Genomic DNA, 22960 nt, shown 5'->3' on the forward strand with positions numbered 1-22960 from the left:
AAGATGTGTCCTTACCCGGTGGCATGCTACCTTTAGATTCCCCTAGAACTTCCTTCGCTACTTCCCTTATACTATGCTCCATCTTATTCCATATCGAATCTATATCTGAATCCATATTGCAAGTCCAAATATCTTTTTTGGTCATCTCATCCACAAATTTTTGTTGATTCTCCCCTTGCAATTTCCACCACTTAATCTTAGTCTCTACTTGAGGTGTTTGTTTTCTTATACATTTCCTACTTCAAAAATCTAGCACCACTACTCTATGTTGGGTTGTCGTACTCTCACCAGGGATCACCTTACAATCAATATAACTCTTTCTCCAAGCACTCCTTACTAAGAAGAAGTCAATTTGGCTCGCATTACCGCCACTCCGATAAGTCACTAAGTGGGATGTTCTCTTCATAAACCATGTGTTCATGATACTCAAGTCATAGGCTGATGCGAATTCCAAAATATCATTTCCTGCTTCATTCTTATCTCCAAAACCATACCCTCCATGAACACTCTCAAACCCATCTCGCCTAGAACCCACGTGTCCATTGAGATCACCCCCTAGTACCATTTTTTCATCCCTAGGAACCTGTTGCACCACTTCCTCTAAGTCATCCCAAAAAGCTTGTCTTATAGACACATCTAATCCTATTTGTGGCGCATATGCACTAATGACATTCACAACCTCATCCCCTATCACTAGCTTAACACTCATAATTCTATCGCTCTTCCTAGACACCGCTACTACCTCATCAATATACTCCCTATCAATAAGAATACCTACTCCATTTCTACCATTATCCTTTCCTGAGTACCAAAGCTTATAACCCCAATGAGCTATCTCTCTAGCCTTGGCTCAAACCAACTTGGTTTCTTGTAGGCATAATATATTTATTCTCCTCCTCTTCATAACATCTACAATTTCAGCTAATCTTCCTGTCAAAGAACCTATGTTCCATGTCCCAAAGCGTAACCTACTACCCTTACCCCTACCCCTACCATTACCGTGGACTAACTTATTTACCCGCAACCCTTGCATATTTGACACCACCCCCGGGTCCTGGGGTGGCGCGCCGCTTCGGGGCGACGACCTAGCAACCCTTGCACATGTATCACTACACCCGGGTCTAGGAAGTGCAGCGCGTCGCTGAGTAGGGAACGCCCCAACGGTATTTATATTATGGTTCATGTCATAAGATGTGGCTAAGTTTTACGCTGGCCGCCACAAACCTACCGCAACCCTCCTCCTTTGTCCGGGCTTGGGACCGGCTGTAAAGGCCACCAAGTGACCCTCACAGGCGGAGTTAAAAATACACGACATGTAGCTGTCATATTTTGTTTCGGTTAGAGATTTGAGTTAACTCATGTTGACGTGTCACCCATGTCGTTATTTCGATGCGTTTTAACCACTAAAATTGACGGAGTGACCTAATTGAGATAAAACTCAAAGTTGAGTGATTTTATTGAGACAAATTGAAGTTGAGTGACCATTTTGAGACAATCATATAAGTTCAATGACCAATGATGCATTTAACCCCAGGAAACTTAGGAAAATAAAGAAACAAATATAGAGTAATTTTGGCATAGTTTTGGTGTTTTTGTTTAGTTGATTGGTATAAGAATTAAGGACAAAAACGGACGTAAAGGGTCTAAAATATGAAATGAAATTGTTAGGCAGAAACTATATAACTGGGCAGAAAGTGATTTCAATGAACTTTGAGTAATAAGAACACGAACTTTTGGACTCGGGATTGATAATAGAACGATAAAAACTTGAAGAACGGGTTGCTAAAGAATAAATTGGGGCTGAAAATGAGTTTCTGAAGTGAAATTAGAGCTAGAAACTTAGGAAAATAAAGAAGCAATTCTAGAGTAGTTTTGGCATAGTTTTATTTGGTTGGTTGGGGTTTGGAATAAAAGCTCGGGGTTTTATTTATAGTGTTTTTCCAAAATACGGGTGTTGATTCATCTCACTCTTCCTAATTTTACTCTCATTCTTTGCGATTTCATCCCACTCTTCCTTAATCCATAGGTTAGTGAGTAGTAGGTGGTGGATAGCTCTTTGAGACTTCAAAAATGAGCCATTGGTTCGGTTGTTAGCTCATTGAGGCGGTCCGCGGTTCTGAATCCCCGAACCATTCCTAAGTTGCTACCGATTTTCTGTCCCACACAACGTGTGGGTGAGTCACACGTCATGTGGCTTACTTTTAGATACTTATTTTTGGCCGTTTTACGTTCTACATGTCGTGTAGATTGATTTTTTTCAAGCAGAAACGTTATATTGCACCCACTTGTCGTGTGATAATTCGACACCGCGTGTGGATGTGTGTGAGCGAATGTGTATAAAACTCACACAGCTCACATGACATATGGCTTAGTCACATTACGTGTGAATTGTGATTATTTGAATATTATGTTAAATTTATTATATGCTTTTTATTTAAATAAACTTTGAAAATAAAATTTTATTTTATTTTTGAGATAATAATAGTATTTTCATAAGGGCATAAATTGATACACCATTGTCAAAAGAAAGATAGATCAACTAATTGTGAAACTTAACTTTCAAATTAAGCAAAATGGGTACGTTGATTTAGAAGTAATTAAGGTTGTAGGAATGTAACATCTCCCAATTTTAAGGAAGTCTTTTACAAATACAAATATATTTATTCAAAATGGGGTGGCCCGGTGCACTACGTGTCCCCGCTGAGCGAGGATCCGAGGGGAGGTCCCACCACAAGGGTGTACTGGGGGCAAGCGTTCCCCTACCAATTTATTTGGTAAGAGGTCGCTCCTAAGACTCGAACCCTCTTGGTCACACGACAACAACGTTTACCGTTGCGCCAAGGCTCGCCCTCCAAAATATGTTTATATTTATTCAAATAAATTAATATATTAGTCCGGGTATCTGTTCAGGCCCGTATTTCCTAGGTCGGGCTTAGACATAAAGAATTATCTTTAGGCTCAGCTCAGGTCTGCTAAAGCCCACCTATTTTTTAGACGGGTTTGAGATTTATAAAAATAGACTGGCCCATCTATTTATATTAATTAATAATTTATTATTTATATATTTATTTTTATTTTTAAATATAATTTTCTATTTTTTATTATTAAAAAATTATAAATATATATTTAGGTGGGCTTATATGTGTTGGGTTTGGGATTTGATTTTTGAGCCCAACCCGGCCCAAGCCCGCTTAAATTAACAACGGGCTGGACTAAGTTTGGACTGAGTATTTTTAGATAAAAGCCAATGGATCTAGCTCGAGTCCGGTCCAACCCGATCCTTGAACAAGTCTAATTACAAAACCATATAAATTATTAGGAATAAAGGTCTTTGGGTCTTGTAATATCCAAAATCTTGTCATTTTTTCCTCTTATGTATCATTTGGTAACATTTACTTTTTGGGGTACTTTTTTTTTTTTAAAATTGCACACAATGCGTTTACATTAAAGATGAAAGAAAAATCCCACTCCACCCGGAAGTGATTCGAACCCATGATCTCCCTAATCGTAGATAAGCTCTCAACCACTAGACCTATTATAAATGAAAAGTTAACTCATTTGCTAATTTTTCTTACCACATAGCATAATTTTTTTTAAAATAACATTTACACATAATAATTGTTTTTATTGTTTTATACGTGGATAAATAAGAAAAACTTAATTCCTTAGTTATCCACATATTACCAATGTTAAAAATTCAGACCGGACCGGTCAGTTAGATCGGCCGAACTGGAAACCGACCAAAAGTCTGATCCGAAGTGGTTTGGTTTGTTGAATCTTCAACAAATCGTATTGGCTCGGGGTTGAACCCGGGACCGGAGGTTGGTCCGGTGCAACCCCTGTTTTTTAACTATTTATTAAAAAAATAAATTTTTTTATTAAATTAGAAAATCAAAATATAAATAAACAAAATGAATTTTTTAATAGAAAGGGCAAAAAAGTAGGTTAGTGTAAGGGAATTCATTCGCATCGTGCACGTCATGTATAATCTAATTGTGTTTCGACTGCACCCCTACGCGTGAGAGAGTTTTTCCTTTAGTATTTGGTTTAAGGCTTGTAAATGCCCTTTACTTATAAACTACTGCAGACCAGTGAAGATTCTCATTTTTTTTCCTATGTGGATTGTGGAAGTTTAATTTCCTTTTATCCTCTTCAAAATCATTTCAAGTGGTTCACTTTGAATATCAATTTTTCATTCATTACTTGTCCGTTTTGAGTTTATAATATACTATTAAAAAGATCTCACGACATAAAATACATTGGTGTATTTTAAATTATTCTAAACTTCATTTATTTATTCGTTAGCACTTATAAATCACGATAAGCACCTTCTAATGAATCTTGGATTTGTTACTGACTCTGCTGTTTGTTTTATTAATACAATCATTTTCTTTATTTTATTTTTAATTTTTGGTCTACTCCAAACTAAAACTCCAACGTCAATTGGGATTCTAAAATATCAAAATCATCAAACAGATCCTTAAACTAAGCAAAAATCATTAATTGATGTAAAAATTATCAATTGAGTCATCATCAAAAAAATCATTTGGTTGTGCAGTTTCAAACCTCCTTCCCTGAACTCATTTTGATCCAATACAGAGTTCATTACAGTCCATATCAAATAGGCATAATTTCTGATTTAGGATAGGATGAGGACTTAGTTGATGCTTTTTGCTTAGTTCAAGGACTTAATTGATGATTTTAATAATTTAAAATCCTAATTGACTTTGAAGTTTTAGTTTAAAGGTGAAATGAGTGTTGTGCCTATAAAATTCTATTTAGTCTATATTTTACTTTTTACATTTTATTTTGATCGTTGTGTTTATTGATTTTTACTTTATTTTATTCACGAACTAATTTTACTTTAATCCTTGTACTTATTTATTTTTACTTTTTTACACTAAATTTTTTATTTTATAAACTTATTTCACTTTTAATAGTTATTTTTAATTAGGGTTAAGGTGCAAAAATACCCCTAACGTTTTGGGTCAGGAGCAATTTTACCCCTAACGTCTAAAATGGTGCAATTGTACCCCTAACGTTGGAAGCCAAGAGCAATTTTACCCCTAACGTTAATAAATTAAGTCAATTTCAGAAATAATTCATCAAACTGTCTTTTCGGTCACGAATCTTGTCATCTACATTTCATACGTGTGTCATTTTATCAGTAACAAATCACAAACATACATTGGGATGTGAAAAAAATAAAAAAATAAAAAAATATATTATCTTTTTGTACGAATTAGACAAAAAAAAAATTCAAAAAAATTCACCAAATTTATAAATATTAATCTCAAATTCTATTATTAAATTATAAAAAATATGAAGTCCTTTTTTTAGAACGAATTGTTATGCAATTGGTGCATAATAACGAACAAAAATACATGTGTTCTATAATAGTGTCTGAAATTGACTTAATTTATTAACGTTAGGGGTAAAATTGCTCTTGGCTTCCAACGTTAAGGGTAAAATTGCACCATTTTAGACGTTAGGGGTGAAATTGCTCCTGACCCAAAACGTTAGGGGTATTTTTGCACCTTAACCCTTTTTAATTATTTTAAAACGATTACTTTCTTTTTAAAATATGATTTTTATGCATTTATTTAATTAATTTTATTTCAATTTACTGTGTTTCACCATTTTTTTATTTTAATGGTTGAAATAATTGATTTTAATTCATATAGTGACACGTGACTAATTTATTAATGCAGAACATATAGGTTCAAAAATTGTTAGGGTAAATTTAAAATAAAACCCTTGTGGTTTCACTAATTTTCAGATAAATGACTGTGGTTTACTTTTTGTCAAAACGATGATCGAGGTTTCACACTTTTAATAAAACAATGACCTTTTGAATTAATGCTATTAAAACCATCTTTAACGACCTGAAAATGAAAATTTTCAAGAATTAAAGTTGTTCAATATCATATTTGCTATGGAACTACATTTTCGATTTTCGAAAATAATCTTTTTTGAAACTTTCTCTCTCTAAACATTAACTTTCTCTCTCTTACCAAACATCATCTAAATAATCTCAAAATAAAAAAGTTGAAGAATTAAAGTTGCTTAGAATATTAGTAGTTCTTAAAATATGTCATTTTTGAAGTCGTCAATGGTGATTTTAATAGTATCAATCGAAAAAGTCTTTATTTTACTAAATTTGAAAACCTCAGTCCATACTTTGAAAAAAAAGTAAATCCTAGTCCTTTATCTGAAAATTAGTGAAACCACATAGGTTTTATTTGAAATTTACCCAAATTGTTATTAAGAAGAATCCACAACTTATTTGATTCCCTCCTTTGAACCAAACAGCCACAAAAGCAATCAGTGGTATATCATTCTATTTCTAAAACCGAAATAAATAGATAAAGGAATTCAGTGTCATTCATTTTCTTTCTTTTTTGTTTCCCTTTCTTGATTTCTTTCCACTGCCCTAACGAACCAAACACATCCTTTATGGGCCCTTCTTTAAACATTTATAAAATTTTATAGTTTTTTGACCCAATAAGTATTATTATTACTTAAAATATCTTTACAAAATTTATATATTTGCACCTACTCATTTAATATTCTAATTCCGCCCCTACATATGATAATTACAGCCGGAATTTGATAATTACTGACGGAATTCCGTCGTAAAAATATAATTTCCATTTTATTTATGGAATTTCCATTTTATTTCTCAATTTCGTTATATCTCATTAATTTATTAATGCAGAACATATAAATCTAAAAATTATTGTTAAGAAGAATACACAACTTTAATTATTTCCCTCCTTTGAACTAAAAACAGACACAAAGGGAATCAATTTCTAAAACCGAAACAAACAGACAAAAGACTTCAACGTTATTCTTTTCCTTTCTTCTTGTTTCCCTTTTTAGGATTATTTTCTACTACCCCTGCGTGAACTAAACACCCCTCAATAGAGTCAATGGCTCTTGGGGTGAGCAAAAAGTCCAAAAACCGATGACTGAATCGATAATCGAACCAAAATTCTTATTTGGTTCGGTCATCTTAATAATCTGGTTCGGTTCGGTTGTTCTTGTTCAGTATCCGATTATCGATTCGGTTATTCTGAAGAAAAAAAAAAGATTATTTTAACCGAAAACCGAACAAAATTATTTTTAAATAAAAAAATATAATTTTACTTATATTATATATTCCTCATACTTCAATTTGTTCAAGAACGTCCAAATTTTTAGTTTTAAACATTGTTGAATTAATTTGTAATACGTGAGGTATTTGGTTAATTGATTTTAAAATTGTAAATTCCAAATCAATGAAACTCAAATTTCATAATTTATAACATTTAAATTAAAAATATGAAAATTTTGGTGATTTGGTTGGTAACTGAACCGAACCGAAAAAATTCCAATTCGGTCAAATTCGGTTATTTTAATTATTTGATACAATTTGATTTTTAAAATTACACAAACATCGATTCGGTTAACCGAACCAAACCGATGCTCACCTCTAAATGGCTCCACTTATATATCTATCTTTTAAAAACATTTATAAAATTTTATTACATTTTAATCCTATATTCATAAAATTCTATAATATTTTTGACCCACTATTTTTTTAAATATCTATTTGTGCCCACTCGTTTGATATTCTAACTCCGTCCCTACGTACAATAATTACCGACGAAAAATTCCGTTTGTAAACATATAATTTCATTTTATTCATAATATACGACTCCATCGCGGATACTCAGCCTCCAAAAATTCTGTTTTTTAACAAATTTTCGTTCACCATTAATTATTTTATTCTAGTTTCGCCACCGAGACTAATATTTTTAAACACGCTTTATTATTTTTTTTCATATTTTTTCATTTTTTTTTTTTTGAGGTAGAGAGAGTAAAGTTATCGTTATATTCTCTCGTGTTTTTACATATCAATTTAAATAACACGACACGGACGCGAATTTGACACCACTCGAATACGATATTAACACGACACAAACATAAACCCAATAATTTCCACCTCTAATCTGAACACCCTAAATAAATGTGCTTCTATAAAATTGTGCAATTTTACCCCTAACATTGGCAGCCAATAGCAATTTTACCCCTAACATTGGCTGCCAACGTTAGCGGTAAAATTGCTCCTGTCTGTAAAATATCAGGGGTAATTTAGGAATATCTATTATCTATCCTTTGAGTTGAATGATATTAAAGATCTGTTTTCTAACAAAATTCCGTTCACCGTTAAGTATTTTGTTCTAGTTTTGCCACCGAGACTAATATTTTTAAACACACTTTATTATTTTTTTTTATTTTTTTTTTTAGGTAGAGAGAGTAAAATCATAGTTATATTCTCTCGTGTTTTTACATATCAATTTAAATAACACGACAGACCCCGAATTTGACACCACCTGAAGACGATATTAACACGACACGAACATAAACCCAATAATTTCCACCTCTAATCCGAACATCCTAAATAAATGTGCTTCTAAAATGTTACAATTTTACCCCTAACATTAGCAGTCATGAGCAATTTTGCTCCTAACATTAGTCGTCAACATTATGGATAAAATTGCCCCTCACGTATAAGGGTATTTTAGGAATATCTAGTATCTATCCTTTGAGTTGAATGATATTAAATTTGTTGTTGTTTCCTATGTGTTGATATTAAATAAAAATTGTTGCTTTTTATTCAGCTTTGAATAGTACTGTTGGATATTTAAATTATGTTTAGCTGTTATACTTCCTTTTTATTTAGTTGACATTTAATTTCTTGGTGTTTTCTATTTAATTCTTAGGTAGACCAAAAACTAATTCCCCGAATAAATAAATATATTAAATGGTTAATTTCAAAAAAACCCTTACGATTTCATTAATTTGTAAATTGGTATATATGGTTTTTTTTCATTTACAAATCAAGAATCTTTAGGTTGTTATTATAAATTTGATTGTTGATGATCTTAAAATAGAAAACTCTAAAAATTAAATTTGTTTAATATCATATTTATAATGGAATTATGTTTTCGAAGACGTGTTGAAGTGAAAGCGTATGGGATTATTGAACGTAAATCAGTGCATGAACCTATGCAAATTGGGTTAAAAGCGGTAGATAGCTCTAGTGCGGAAGACGGCAATTCTGAAGTTGAGGACGCTCTGAATCCGGATATTATTATTTTTCAAAATCATCATTTTTTTAACTTTCTCTCTCTAAACATTAACTTTATCTCACCTAATTAAATAATCCTTCAATGACATCAAAATTAAAAAGTTAAAAAATTAGGGCCCGTTTGTTTTACCTGATATTTGTTGTTTTCTGTTACAGTTTGCTATTTGCTGTTTGAAAATGCTGCTTTTCCAAAAAGCAGATATTACCTGCTTTTATAAAAAAAAAAAAATCTACAAAAGGCAAATAGGATGTGTCTAACCAAACACTTAAAACTCTCATTTTTAAAGTGAAAAAACAGACAGGAGATCAAAAAGCAGCAACCAAACACCATATTAAAGTTGTTTAAAATATTATCAATTTTGGAATTTTGCATTTTAAGGTTCATAAACGGTCAAATTGGTAATGATAACCTCAAGTCTTTGATTTATAAATGGAAAAAACCCACAGCCCCTGCAAAAAAATACTCCTAACGTTTAAAATGGTGCAATTTTACCCGTAACATTGAAAAGTTTGGTTAATTTGAGAAATAATTCATCAAACTATCTTATGTATCATGAATCTTGTCATCTACACTTCACATGTATATCATTTTTATCAGTAATAACATATGATTAAACGTTAAAAAAAATATATATTGTATTCCATACGAGTTGGACAAAAAATTCAAAATATTTCACCGAATTTAAAAACATTAATCTCCAATTCTATTATTAAATCACAAAAAATACAAAATCTTTTTTTCAGAACCAACTGATATGCAATCGGTGCATAATATAAAAAACAAAATATCTGTGTTTTATAATTATATCCGAAACTGACAAACTTATCAACATTAGGGATAAAATTACTCTTTAGTGGCAACGTTAAGGGTAAAATTGCATCATTTTAAACGTTAGGGATAAAATTGCTTCTGACGGTAAACGTTAGAGGTATTTGCACCTTATCCAAAAAAAACAATAGACACCTATCTGTAAAAACGTTAGAGGTAAAATTGCTCTTAAGTACCAATATTAGGATAAAATTACACCATTTTAAACGTTAAGCATAAAATTACCCATGACTGTCAACGTTATAGATAATTTTAAACCTTATCCCAAAAAACAATAGGTACCTATCTACAAAAACGCCAGAGGTAAAATTACTCATAGATACCAACATTATGGAGTAAAATTACATCATTTTAGACATTATGAGTAAAATTACTCATGACTATCAACGTTAGAGATATTTTTACACCTTATCCCAACAAAACCAGACACCAATCTGCAAATCAACGAAACTTGAAGTGTTTTTACGAAATTAACCCTAAATTAAATAAATACTACTAGTAATTAGCCTTAAAAGCCATTGAGTTTTTTCCTGTGCTCTATTAAAACACCGACCCCCTTCTCTTCTTCTCTGCAATATTTACTCCTTTTTTAATTCCCCAAATTCAATTCTCTCTACCCCCTAATTTAATTAAACCCTAACTCCCCCCCTCTCTCTCCTCTTTCTCTCTCTATATCTATCTATATATATATACACACATAATCCCATAATCACATTCCTCCTTCAAAATCTCACATAATTTCATAATTTTAAGGTAATCATCTATCCATCTGTGTTTTTTTTAATCTTCGTAATCTATCGATGTTTTTAATTTTAATTTCAATCGTGTTTTTTGAACAGAAAAAAAGACGATGAGTCGGAGAAATGGGAATAGGAAGCTGGATTTGAAGCTGAATTTATCGCCGCCGCAACCAAGGGAGGAGTTGCCGTCATCGCCGAGCAGATCAGAAACAGTATCGCCGCCGAGTTCATGTGTGTCATCGGAGCTGAATAATAATCATAATAATCAGTGTAATAGTCCAGAAGAAGCAACGTCAATGGTGTTGGTTGGATGTCCGAGGTGTCTTATGTATGTGATGTTGTCGGAAAATGATCCGAAATGTCCGAAATGTAAGAGTACTGTTTTGCTTGATTTTCTCCATGAAAATAACCAGACGAAGAACACCTGAAGAAGACGAAGATGAAGATGAAGAAGATTAGTATTATAATTAATTAATTAATTAATTAAGTTTGATTAAGGGTATTAGAGTAATTTTATATGATGAGGGGTAGTGCTATTGGGGCTCCAATTATTTTGCAGGTAAATTTTGGAGCCGGAATAGCACTATTTTTTTTTTAATTTTAATTTTATCAGAAGAACAAAGTGGGTTTAAGGAGGACTCAGATGAAGTGGCGTCGTTTGGGTGGTTGGATGTCTGAGTTTTTTTTCCAATTTTCTTGCCGTTTAGCAGAAGCTAATGTAAGCCCCAAATTTTCGTATCAATCTAGGTTTTTTTTATATTTTATTCTCTTTGTGTTTTATCTGGTTAATTACTCTTTAGTCCCTGAAGTTTTTATTTTTGTCAATTTAGTCCCTGAAGTTATATCATGTGTTTTTCTTGTTATAACTACCATTTTCGATTTTTCAAATTCTTTAATTCATTACTGAGTTTCATTCATGCATCATTATTACAATTTTGCCAAAATTTGGCTCATTAATTCATTCATTCTTTGATTCAAAAAAAATTATTATATTAGTTTTGGAAGTTTTTCTTGTCTGTTTAGCAGAATGCTAATGTAAGTCCAAATTTTCGCATCAATCTTTAGTTTTTTTTCATTATTATTTTATTCTCTTTTTTATCTGGTTAATTACACTTTTGATTCCTGAACTTTTGATTTTTTCATTATAGTCCCTGGATTTCATCTCAGAACATTGTGATACATTAGTTTTTTTTGCAGTTACTAACATAAGGGTTCATTTTTATATTTTATTCTCTTTTTTATATTTTTAGTCCCTTAAGTCTTCGCCGTTTTCAATTTAGTCCCTGAACTTTACACTAGCGCTTTTTATTTTTTATCGAACCGAAATGAATGATAACGATTTCAAAATATATATAAAAAAAAGTAAAAATTAAAGTTATCTGTATTATGTGTTTCTTTTAAGAACTACCATTTTCGATTTTCCAAATTATTTTGGTTTTCGGAGTTCCAATTTTCTTACCTGTTCAGCAGAAAGTTAATGTAAGCCCAAGTTTTTGTATGAATCTTGGTTTCTTTTTTTGTATTTTTTTTTATCTGGTTAATTACACTTTTGGTTCCTGAACTTTTTACTTTTTTCATTATAGTTACTAAATTTCAAAAATGAACATTGCGATACATTAGTTTTGTGGTTACTTTTTTTTTTTTTTGGGTAGAAAAGGAAAAGAAAAACGAATAACAACAAACTACCCAGGAATTAGCCTAAGGAAGCTAACCCCAATCCTATCTTCTAAGAGAAGATGAGAGATGAAACTAGGGGAAACAGGAAGGGTAGTAACGCCTAACGTCCCTTCATGGCCCGCCGCCGCCAAGCGATCAGCAACACGATTCTGCTCTCTAAAAATGTGTCTGAACTCTACGAACTCAAAGGAGGAGCAAAGCCTTATAATAGCTTTGATGAGGTTGCGACTGTTAAGACCCATAGAATGATTCTCAGAAATCATTTTGATTGACGTAAGGGTTCATTTTTATATTTTATTCTCTTTTTTAATCTGGTACTGAAATTGCACTTTTTTTCATCTTGTTAAAGTTGATAGACTCGTTCAGTTTAATTAAAAATCGAAGTTTATGTATTAACTCAGCTCTGAAGTTCTAATTTATTAAATATTAGTATCAACTTTAGAGATGAGTTGATGCCTCAACTTTGATTTGGACCTGTCTACAAATTTAGAGACTAAATTGAGCCTTAATTTCATTAATTTTGCACGCTACTAACATAATGACTCATTTTAATTTTGAATAAGTCAAAATGACTAATAACAGTCTTGAAATAGAAAAAATCAAACAATTAAAGTTATTTGGATCACATTTTCTATAAAAATTACTATTTTTTATTTTCGAAATTTTCTCTCTCAATCGGACATAAATGAAGTGAAGAATAAAAAAAATCAAAAATTAAAGTTCACATATTATATGAATCTTAGATATTTTTATATTTTATTCTAGTAAATTATATCTATGGCTCTTGAACTTTGTATTTATTTTCAGTATGTTCCTTAGACTTTGTACTTTATTAACATAATAGTCCGTTTTATAACTGATTAATGACGATCTCCAAGTAAAAAAAAATCTAAGAATCTAAGCAGTCTAAAACCACATTTTCAAAGTTCATGAGTTATAATGTTTGATTTTAAAGTTTAGGGACTATATAGACAGTAAAATCAAAATTTAGGGGTTATGGATGTAATTTACCCATTTTAATCTTATAATCAAGCAGAGCAGCAGGCCACATTGAGAATATCTGACGCAAGGTCTGAGTCAGCTGAAGTGAATAATCACTGAATTTGCTTAGATTTCACTGTAACGGTCAAAAGTTAAAATCAAATAGATTTTTTCTTTGTACTTAAGAAACATGAAAATTGCACAAATATGACTGAGGCCCCCACCCAGTCCTCAACAGTCCAATTCTCCGTAGGAGTTCTTATATTAAGTATCCTGTCTTTTATATCACTCGGATGATCCACAATTCATATTTAGACACGTGTATTGTAACTCCACGTAATAATTAAAATAGTAGGGTCTCTTATAATATATGTGAGTCTATATTACACATGTCAAAATATGTATGGGAAGTCCTCCAATTGACATAAAAAATCGGGTGCTTCTAATAATTTTCCCCTAGTAGACATTCAAATTTAAAAGATGAAAAATAGGGAAAATTACAAATCTGACCTATTTTGAAAGCTCATTTACGAATTAAGTCTAGTTGTTCAACATCTTATAAATCTAGACATTTTTACTGTACTTGAACAAAAATATCCTCATCTTCTTCATTCATTCATCTTGATAATCCAACTCAACTTTTACGATGACGTAAACCTCAAAACTTTTCTCGTATCTTCTTTCAACTTCTCAATCTGAGTTAACCTCAAAACTTTTCTCACATCTTCAACAAAAATTCTAAAACGATTAGGGGATGGTTCATTCTCCAATCGGTACGGAGAGAAACTTCGGCAACTGTCGAGTTGTCGTGTTGCATATATAACGCGACATCATATATAAATTATTCTTTGTCACGTTGTGTCGCGTTACATATATAACATGGCATCATATACAAACTATTCTTTATCGCGTTGTGTCGCGGTTTTATATAACGCGACAGATAACATAAGGTTATGTTATCTGTCGTGTTATATGAAAACGTGACACAACGCGACAAAGAATAATTTATATATGATGTCGCATTATATATGCAACGCGATGATGAATCCAGATTTGAGAAGAGATGAGAAGAAGAAAAAAAATGAGAAGAGATTTCGACGTATAGGTCCAGATTTGTAATTAAAGTAGATCCAAACCACATCTTCAGCAGCTTTCTATGCCTGATTTAAGAAACCGAATCGAGTAAAAAACTTGAGCAAAGAGCTTCCGACTTCCAAGGCGATTCCGGTTTTGGGAATGGTCATTTGGCTTTGAAGGCGATCCTAGGTGGGGGTCGATTTGAACAGGGAGCTTCAAAGGTAGATTATGATTTTGAGAATACTTATTGCATGTGATCCCAGGTTTCGAATAGCTTCTGACTTCGACAACGATTCGAACGGAGGGGTCGATTTGGATAAGGAGCTTCAATGGTGGACTCTGATTTCGTGAGGAGGACTTCGATGGAGCTTTTGAACTTTGGAGGAGGACTTCAATGGAAGAGAAGTGAATCTGACGAAGAAGAAAAGAAAGTGAGGGTATTTTGGTCCAAATCAAGTGAGAGTGTCTAGATTGGTAAGAAGTGAGACAATTAGTCCTAATATGTAAATAGACTTTTAAATAGGCCCAATTTTGTAATCAACCCATGAAAAGTACAAAGGTTTAATATATCATTTACCCTGAATTTGTTTAAAAAGTTCGATTGGCTCCTAAACTTTTTAAAGTATCTCGATAGCTCTTTCAACTTGCATAAAATGTTCAGCTAGTCCCCTGAACTTCCGTAAAATGTAATCAATTAGTCACTCAATTGCAAAAAGTAAGTTGCATGCGGAAGATGTGTTGCATGTGCCTTAAAATATTATTACATAATTCATATAATAGATTAAAAAGAAAGTTCTTACTCGCTTGACTGTAAAACTTGTCTTCTCTAATATTAGAACCGCATACCTGACTTTCATCGTTTTACTTTTTTTTAAGACACGTGCAACGCATCTTCCCCGTGTAACTTAATTATTTGCAACTGAGTGATTAATTGATTACATTTTACATATGTGGTGTACAACATTTGCTATATTTTACAATTTGGTGTACAACCTTCAATTTTGCATATAGAATTGTACAACATTTTGGTGACTTTACACTAAAATGTACAGCCGGTAATTGTGATCGTCAACGCGAAGTCAACGCGTCACGTCAGCAATTTGACCTCCATAAAAATTAAAAGTTGACATGCCAATGCGCCACGTCAGCAATTTTGACTTTTAAGAAGATCAAATTATGACATGGCACGTTGATTTCGTGTTGATCAATCATAATTATCAGTTGTAAATTTTAGTGGGAGGTCACTAAAAATGTTATACATTTTGTATGCAAAATTGAAGGTTGTAACCAAAGTGTGAAAATAGCAAAGTTTGTACATCATGTATATAATTTAGGGTAAATTTCAAATAAAACCATTGTGGTTTCACTAATTTTCAGATAAAGGACTGTGGTTTACTTTTTGTCAAAACGAGAACTGAGGTTTTCAACTTTAGCAAAATAAGGACTTTTTCGATTGATACTATTAAAATCACCATTGATGACTTAAAAAATGACATATTTTAAGAATTATTAATATTTTAAGCAACTTTAATTCTTCAACTTTTTTATTTCGAGATTATTTAGACGATGTAAAGAGAGAGAAAGTTAATGTTTAGAGAGAGAAAGTTCCAAAAAAGATGATTTTCTAAAATCGAAAATGTAGTTCCATAAGAAATATGACATTGAACAACTTCAATTCTTGAAAATTTTCATTTTTAGATCGTTAAAGATAGTTTTAATAGCATTATTAAAAGTGTGAAACCTTAATTCTCGTTTTGACAAAAAGTAAACCACAGTCCTTTATCTGAAAATTAGAGAAATCACAAGGGTTTTATTTGAAATTTACCCCATAATTTATCCAAAAGAAAACTTATGTCGAATTGTAAAAAGTACAATTTTAAATAAAAATAAAATGAACAATGGATTTTTAACTGAATTAAATATTCATAATTAATTAATTTAATAAAGCGGGGACTTAAAATTAAAATATCAGAGGTTTAATCCCACAAAATAAAATAATTCATAAGAAAAATGTTTTTAACTTTTTGGAACAAACAAAGATTAAGAACATTCACCCACTTTTTTGAAACTTTACCCAAACATTTTAATTCCAATAAAGGGCAAAAATTTAACGGTCTTCTCTCGCTAGTTAAGCACGGATTAGAATAACATCCAAAAACCATAGATAGATAAAAGGGTAAATTACATCTATGACCCTTCAACTTTATTATATTTTTTTATTATAACCCTTAAACTTTATAACCGGATATTATGACATTTGAACATTACATTTTACTAACATAATAGTCTATTTTTATCGCTAACCAAGTCAAAAAGAGCAAGCGAGGACATTTTCAACATGAAAAAGTATAAAAAATTAAAATTATTTAAAATCACATTCTCTGTAGAATCACTGTTTTTAATTTTTCAAATCACCATTTTCGGATTTAATTTTATTTTTTTTTGTAAAAGTGTATTCTGCAGGAAAAGGAGCAGCTCAACCCATCTCAACTATGTTAACAACCTCAGCAACTTGAGAACCAAATTTATTAGAAGAAAAGAGAAAACAAGAACCCTAGATAATAGTTCGTTCTATTGAAATTATTACTAGAGCAAAAGGAAGGAAAGGAATCTCAGGAATCTCAGTTCGCTTGTTTCCTTCTCTGAAAATGTGAGAGATATGAACCATATTAACTTCCATTTTGAAGTTTTCTTTCTCAAAACAATTATTTTCTCTTTGCTAACCAGACAATATTTAAATGATCTCAAAACTAAAAAATTCAAGAACAAAAGTTGCTTAAAATATCATTTTCATCAACTCTACAATAGAGGGTTACACAATATTAGAGTAATCATCTTGATCAACGACATAATGAGTCATTATGTCGGACTGTCAATATAGTGCAAAGTTCAAAAGCTGTAATATCCGATTTTGAAGTTCAAGGACCAGAATGAATGTAAGGACAAAGTTGAAGGATCATAAGTGTAATTTATCGAGTCTTGCTCAAAACTAAAAATTTCAAGAATTAAAGTAGCTAGAATATCATTTTCACCAGCTCTACAATAGAGAGTTACATGTTATTAGAGTAATCATCTTGATCAATGATATAATAGGCCATTATGTCAGTATAGTGCAAAGTTCGGAAGGTATAATATCCGATTTTTGAAGTTCATAGATCAATATGAAAGTAAGGACAAAGTTGAAAGACTATAAGTGTAATTTACCAGGTCTAACAACACTACTCAAAACTCAAAAAGTTCAAGAACTAAAGTTGCTGAAATGTCATTTTCATCATCTCTACAATAGAGGGCTACATGTTATTGAAGTGATCATTTTGGTCAAAGGTAAAATGACTCATTATGTCAGTAAAGTGCACACTTTAGGAATCATAACATCCGATTTTAAAGTTTAGGAGCCATAATAAAAATAAAGATAAAGTTAAAGGACCAAAAGTGTAATTTATAATAGAAGTAGAATATCATTTTCATCAACTCTATAATGGAAGGTTACACTTTATTGAAATAGTCATCTTGATCAACGGTAAAATGACTCATTATGTTAGTTTGCAAAGTTCAGAAGCCATAACATCTGATTTTGAAGTCGAGAGACCATAATGAATATAAAAGCAAAGTTAAAGGATCAAAAGTATACGATAGAGGGCTAAATGTTATTAGAATGATTTGATCCAAGGTAAAATGGCTCATTACATCAGTAAAGTGCAAACTTCAAGAGCCATAACATTCGATTTTGAAATTCAGAGACCATAATAAAAATAAGGACAAAGTGGAAGGACCAAAATTGTAATTTACAAGAGAGGGTTACATCCTAAAATAACATTTTCATCAGCTCTAAAATGGAGGGTTACATTCTATTGGAATAGTCATCTTGATCAATCCTAAAACGAGTCGTTATATCACTAAAATACAAAGTTCAAAGGCATAACATCTGATTTTAAAATGCAGGGACCATAATGAACATAAAGGTAAAGTTGAGGGACTAAAAGTGTAATTTACCAAAATAAGGGTAAATAAGTAAATGAAGAGGGAGGGGAGATTGGGTAGTTCGAGCATTGGAAAAGTCATCTTCATCAACGGTAAAACGAGTCATTATGTCAGCAAAGTCCAAAGTCCAAAACCCATAACATCTAATTTCGAAACCTAGGGACCATAATGAACATAAATACAAAGTTGAAGGATCAAAAGTGAAATGGACCAAAAGATAAAATTCTTTAATATGAAGGGGTAAAAAAGTAAATGAAGAGGGAGGAGAGCTTGGGTAGTTCGAGCATTGAATGATCATCTTAATCGACTGTAAAACGAGTCATTATATCAGCAAAGTGCAAAGTTCAGGTGCCATAATATTCGATTTCGAAGCTCATGGACCATAATGAACGTAAATGTAAAGTTGAAGGACCAAAAGGGTAATTGACCAAAAGATACTTTAATATAAGGGGTAAAAAAAGTAAATGAAAAGGGAGGGGAGGGGAGATTGGGTAGTTCAAGCATTGGAAAGGTCACGAGTCATTATGTCAACAAAGTGCAAAGTTCAGGAACCACAACATTCGATTTCGAAATCCAGGGACCATAATGAACATAAAGGAAAAGTTGAAGGACCAAAAGTGAAATTGACCAAAAGATAAAATGCTTTAATAGAAGGGTAAAAAATTCATCTTGATCAACCCTAAAACGAGTCAATACGTCAGCAAAGTGCAAAGTCCAGAACCCATAACATCCAATTTCGAAATCCAGGGACCATAATGAACATAAACACAAACCTAAAGTACCAAAAGTGAAATTGACCAAAAGATAAAAATGCTTTAATTTAGAAGGGGTAAAATAGTAAATGGAAGATGGAGAGGAGGTTGGGTAGTTCGAGCATTGAAAAAAAGGAGGAGTGTATTAGATTGAAAGACCATTAAAATCAAATAAATGCAATAGTAATTGAGACAGTTGAGAATAATGAAGAGTATTACGTCAGATGATAAATACCCAAAATTAATTACACCTTCAACCCTCAATCTTTTCTTCCTTTTCACTAAATCTTGTATTTTCTTAAATCACTCACTAAATCCAACATTTCTGCTACTATTTCTCTATTTAGGTAAAACTTCTTAACTCCTCAAATTATACATAGGGAATGCAAAAGAAAGAATTAATAGGCTCCTGAATTTGTCTCAAAACTTCAATTGACCCTAAACTTTAAAAATATTCTATTGACCCCCTATTTTTGTTTAAAGTGAACAGTTAACTCCCTAAAATTCACATGGTCTAAGCCTCCCATGTTATTCAAAAATTGCAACTGAACACTGAACTTTAAAACGTTACAATTAACCCTCTCAACTTGCTTATTTGGATTAAACAATCACTCTCAAATGTCATCTGGCAGGGTGTGGTTGACAGTGTGTAATAATAGGAGCGTAGTTGTAACGTTTTGAAGTCCCAATCATGTACTGCCACATGACATTTAAAGGGTTATTTGTTCCAAATAAGCAAGTTGATGAAGTTAGTTGTACTATTTTGAAGTTCAAGGGGTTAGTTGCAGTTTTTAGACAACTTAAAGGGTTGGGGATGTATTATGCCTAAGCATGTATATTCAATATTTGTCCAAAAAAATCAAATGTCCCGTATACTTTGAAAAAGTTCTATTTACTCTATGACCAATTGACCCTCTCAAATGTACTTATTAGCCTTCTGAACTTTCTTAAAGTGATCTATTAGCCCCTGAACTTGCTTAAAGTGTACAAATTTCAACCTTTTCAAAATCTCTCCTTATTCCGCTCACTGTTCAAAACTAAACCGCATGGACCGCCTAAGCTCCGAAATCGACCCGGCCCGATTTTCTCCGATTAGCCCCTCTTGGCTTTTTTGCCTCTAGACGATCTTTAGTTGTCTAGGCTCCGCATAAATCGTATGGGCTTCATCTAAGCAATGATGAACAAAAGCGTTTTTTAATATTATTATTTTTCTTTTATTATAATTCACTTTTGAACATTGTCGCATGATTATTTATGAATTATACTTATTATTTTCGAATATTTATATAATTGCGTTTTGTACTTGTTTTCATGATATGGTTTAAGACTTTAAGGATACTGTTTAATAATTTTTAGTGAATTATATAACATTATATTTTATTTGTTTGAGTTGTTTCAATGATATTGTTGTTGAAATGTTGATGTTTATATATTTTTAAAAATATATATTACACATATACATGATTTTAGATATTAGATATTATATATAATGCACATTTTAATTGAATTTATATAACAATTTTGTTAATTTACAAATAAAAAATACAAATTCAATTAGTCTTGGATTAATTTCTGATTAATCCTCAAGAAGCCTGTCAGTATGAATAACCGAAAATGTTTCAAGTAAATTTATTTAATTAAAGTTGCAAAATTAATGCAGAAACGAAGTAAAAGAGTATATGTTTTTTTTATGTGCCTCATGTTCCTAAAGTGCTTAAGACTCACCCGAAAGTGTTTATCAGCGCATCCAGTCTCTCCAATTGGAGTGTTCCGTCTTCTCGCCTGAGATGTTGTTGCTTGAGATTCATCATTTGTCTTCCTGCGATCTTTCTGTTGGTTTGATTCTAATTTGATCTCTGTTTTCCTTCAATCTGTTGCTGGTTTTACGATTTACTTTTTGTTCAATTTGGGGTTTTCTTGATTGTTTCCCTAAATTGCGATCCCTAATCTCTTCTTCAGGCTGTTATTTCGTTTCTTTTCTTGTTCAATTTGGGGTTGTCTTGATTGTTTCCCTAAATTGCGATCCCTAATCTCTTCTTCAGGCTGTTATTTCGTTTCTTTTCTCAATTTTTGCCTCCTCTGCTAGATTTAACTTCAATTGTCTTTCCCTAATCGTTTTTATCCTTTCCTTTTGATTGTCTTTCCTTCTTTTTATATTGATTCTCTTCTTTTTGTGTCATCTGTGCTGGGGTGGTACTCTGTTCTGGTTTGGTTCAAGATATCTTGTTTTTCTGTCTTTTTTATCCCTATGGAGAAGAATAAGGGTTTGGCTGATGAGTATGCTCAATTGTGTCTATGTGATGAAGATGAGGGTCTGGAATTACCAGAAGAGGCCCTCCAAATTGTTACTGAACAAAGGAATTTCTTTATTATTGGCCAATTTTTGGCAATTAGAGCTACTCATTTTGAGTCAATGAAGAATACATTGGCAGCAATTTGGCAACCAGTCAAGGGTGTTACAATTACGGAAACTGATATTGAGGGAATGTATCTTTTTCAATTTTATCACGAATTTGATATGCTAAGGGTGCTTAATGATGGTCTTTGGTCCTTTAATCAGAATTTGTTGATTATCAAATAGTTGGGGGTCACGGAACAAGCCCTTCATCCAACTGATCTTATTATCTGGATTCAGGTTTTCGATTTGCCTATTGGTTTTCAAACTGAGGCTGCATGTAAAGCTATTGGGAATCAAGTGGGTCAGTTTTTGGAGTCTGATCCTAAAAACTTCTCAAGGCTTCGTAGAAGTTTTTTACGCATCAAGGTGACTATTGATGTCAGGAAACCTCTTAGAACTGGTCAGAAATTGAAGAGAAGTGGGGGCGATTGGCTTTGGGTTAATATCAGGTATGAAAGATTGCCTCAGTTTTGCTTCTATTGTGGAGTTATTGGTCACTCTGATAAATTTTGTCCTCAGCTCTTTAATGAAACTGAGAGATCCGTTGAAAGGAAGTATGGTAGTTGGCTCAGAGCTGTTATTCGTAAAACTGGAATTCAGCGTGGTAAAGAATGGCTAAGGAACCCGTCCGATCAAGAGGATACTCTTAGGTTTGAGAAATTGGGACAGTTTGATGCTTCTGAATCTTCTATTATTGAAATTGACCCTCTTGGGAAGAAGCCTGGGGGAAGTCTGACTTCTAAGGTTAGTGGTATTCAGCATGGTGGCCGTAAGCTTGTTACTGGGTCAGTTTCTTTGCCTACTGATGATGTGTTAGTCATGGATCCGAAGAGGCAACATACTTCTAATGTGGATATAGAATTTGAGCTGAGTTGTGCCGAACAACTAAAAATCGGTGGAGGGGTGAGACCTGGCAGCCAGGTCCGCCTGGGATTATGAGTCTTCTTAGCTGGAACTGTCGGGGATTGGGCAACCCCCGTACAGTTAATGTCCTACGGGACTTGGTTCGTGTCCACAAGCCTTCTATAATCTTTCTTATGGAAACTCTGATTAAGGAGGTAAGGGTTCAAGCTGTTTGTAGAAAGTTGGGTTTTGAGCATTTTCATATTGTTGACGGTAGAGGTCATGGGGGTGGTATTGCTTTGCTCTGGCGGAGTAATGTTGTAATTGATATTCTGAATTCTCAAATCAATTTTATTGATTCTCGGGTTACTATCTCTAATCTTCCTTCTTGGCGTCTTACGGGTTTTTATGGCTTTCCCGAACGACATAGAAGAAGAGAATCCTGGCAGCTTCTTTCATCCTTGTTCAATTCTGATAGGCAAGCGTGGTGTTGTGTTGGGGATTTTAATGATCTCATTTGTGATTCTGAGAAGAGAGGGGGGTCTA

At 32.5% G+C, this 22960-nt stretch overlaps 2 protein-coding genes across 2 annotated transcripts; both read left to right on the forward strand.

The window, feature by feature from the left end:
• The first annotated feature begins 10537 nt into the window (after positions 1 to 10537).
• Positions 10538 to 11480, forward strand: LOC136209393 (protein GL2-INTERACTING REPRESSOR 1-like). Its single transcript, XM_066000844.1, has 2 exons — positions 10538 to 10718; positions 10805 to 11480. Exon 2 carries the CDS (start codon positions 10816 to 10818, stop codon positions 11131 to 11133), a length of 318 nt encoding a protein of 105 aa, XP_065856916.1. The 5' UTR covers positions 10538 to 10718; positions 10805 to 10815; the 3' UTR covers positions 11134 to 11480.
• A 3289-nt stretch (positions 11481 to 14769) lies between these two features.
• LOC136208203 (uncharacterized) lies at positions 14770 to 22510 on the forward strand. The gene is made up of 3 exons (XM_065999003.1): positions 14770 to 14877; positions 20848 to 21009; positions 21809 to 22510. Exons 1-3 carry the CDS (start codon positions 14770 to 14772, stop codon positions 22508 to 22510), a joined length of 972 nt encoding a protein of 323 aa, XP_065855075.1.
• Positions 22511 to 22960: the final 450 nt, after the last annotated feature.

The sequence above is a fragment of the Euphorbia lathyris genome, chromosome 10 (genome assembly GCF_963576675.1).
Source record: "Euphorbia lathyris chromosome 10, ddEupLath1.1, whole genome shotgun sequence".
Taxonomy (NCBI): Eukaryota; Viridiplantae; Streptophyta; class Magnoliopsida; order Malpighiales; family Euphorbiaceae; genus Euphorbia; species Euphorbia lathyris.

What these genes read in the sequence shown, in the direction of transcription:
- LOC136209393 (XM_066000844.1), top strand. Translation starts at nt 10,816, where the DNA reads ATGAGTCGGAGAAATGGGAATAGGAAGCTGGATTTGAAGCTGAATTTA.
- LOC136208203 (XM_065999003.1), top strand. Translation starts at nt 14,770, where the DNA reads ATGGTGGACTCTGATTTCGTGAGGAGGACTTCGATGGAGCTTTTGAAC. An exon ending in AAGAAGAAAAGAAAGTGAGG is followed by an intron (nt 14,878 to 20,847) that starts GTATTTTGGTCC and finishes ACGAAGTAAAAG; the next exon opens with AGTATATGTTTTTTTTATGT. An exon ending in TTCCTGCGATCTTTCTGTTG is followed by an intron (nt 21,010 to 21,808) that starts GTTTGATTCTAA and finishes ATCTGGATTCAG; the next exon opens with GTTTTCGATTTGCCTATTGG.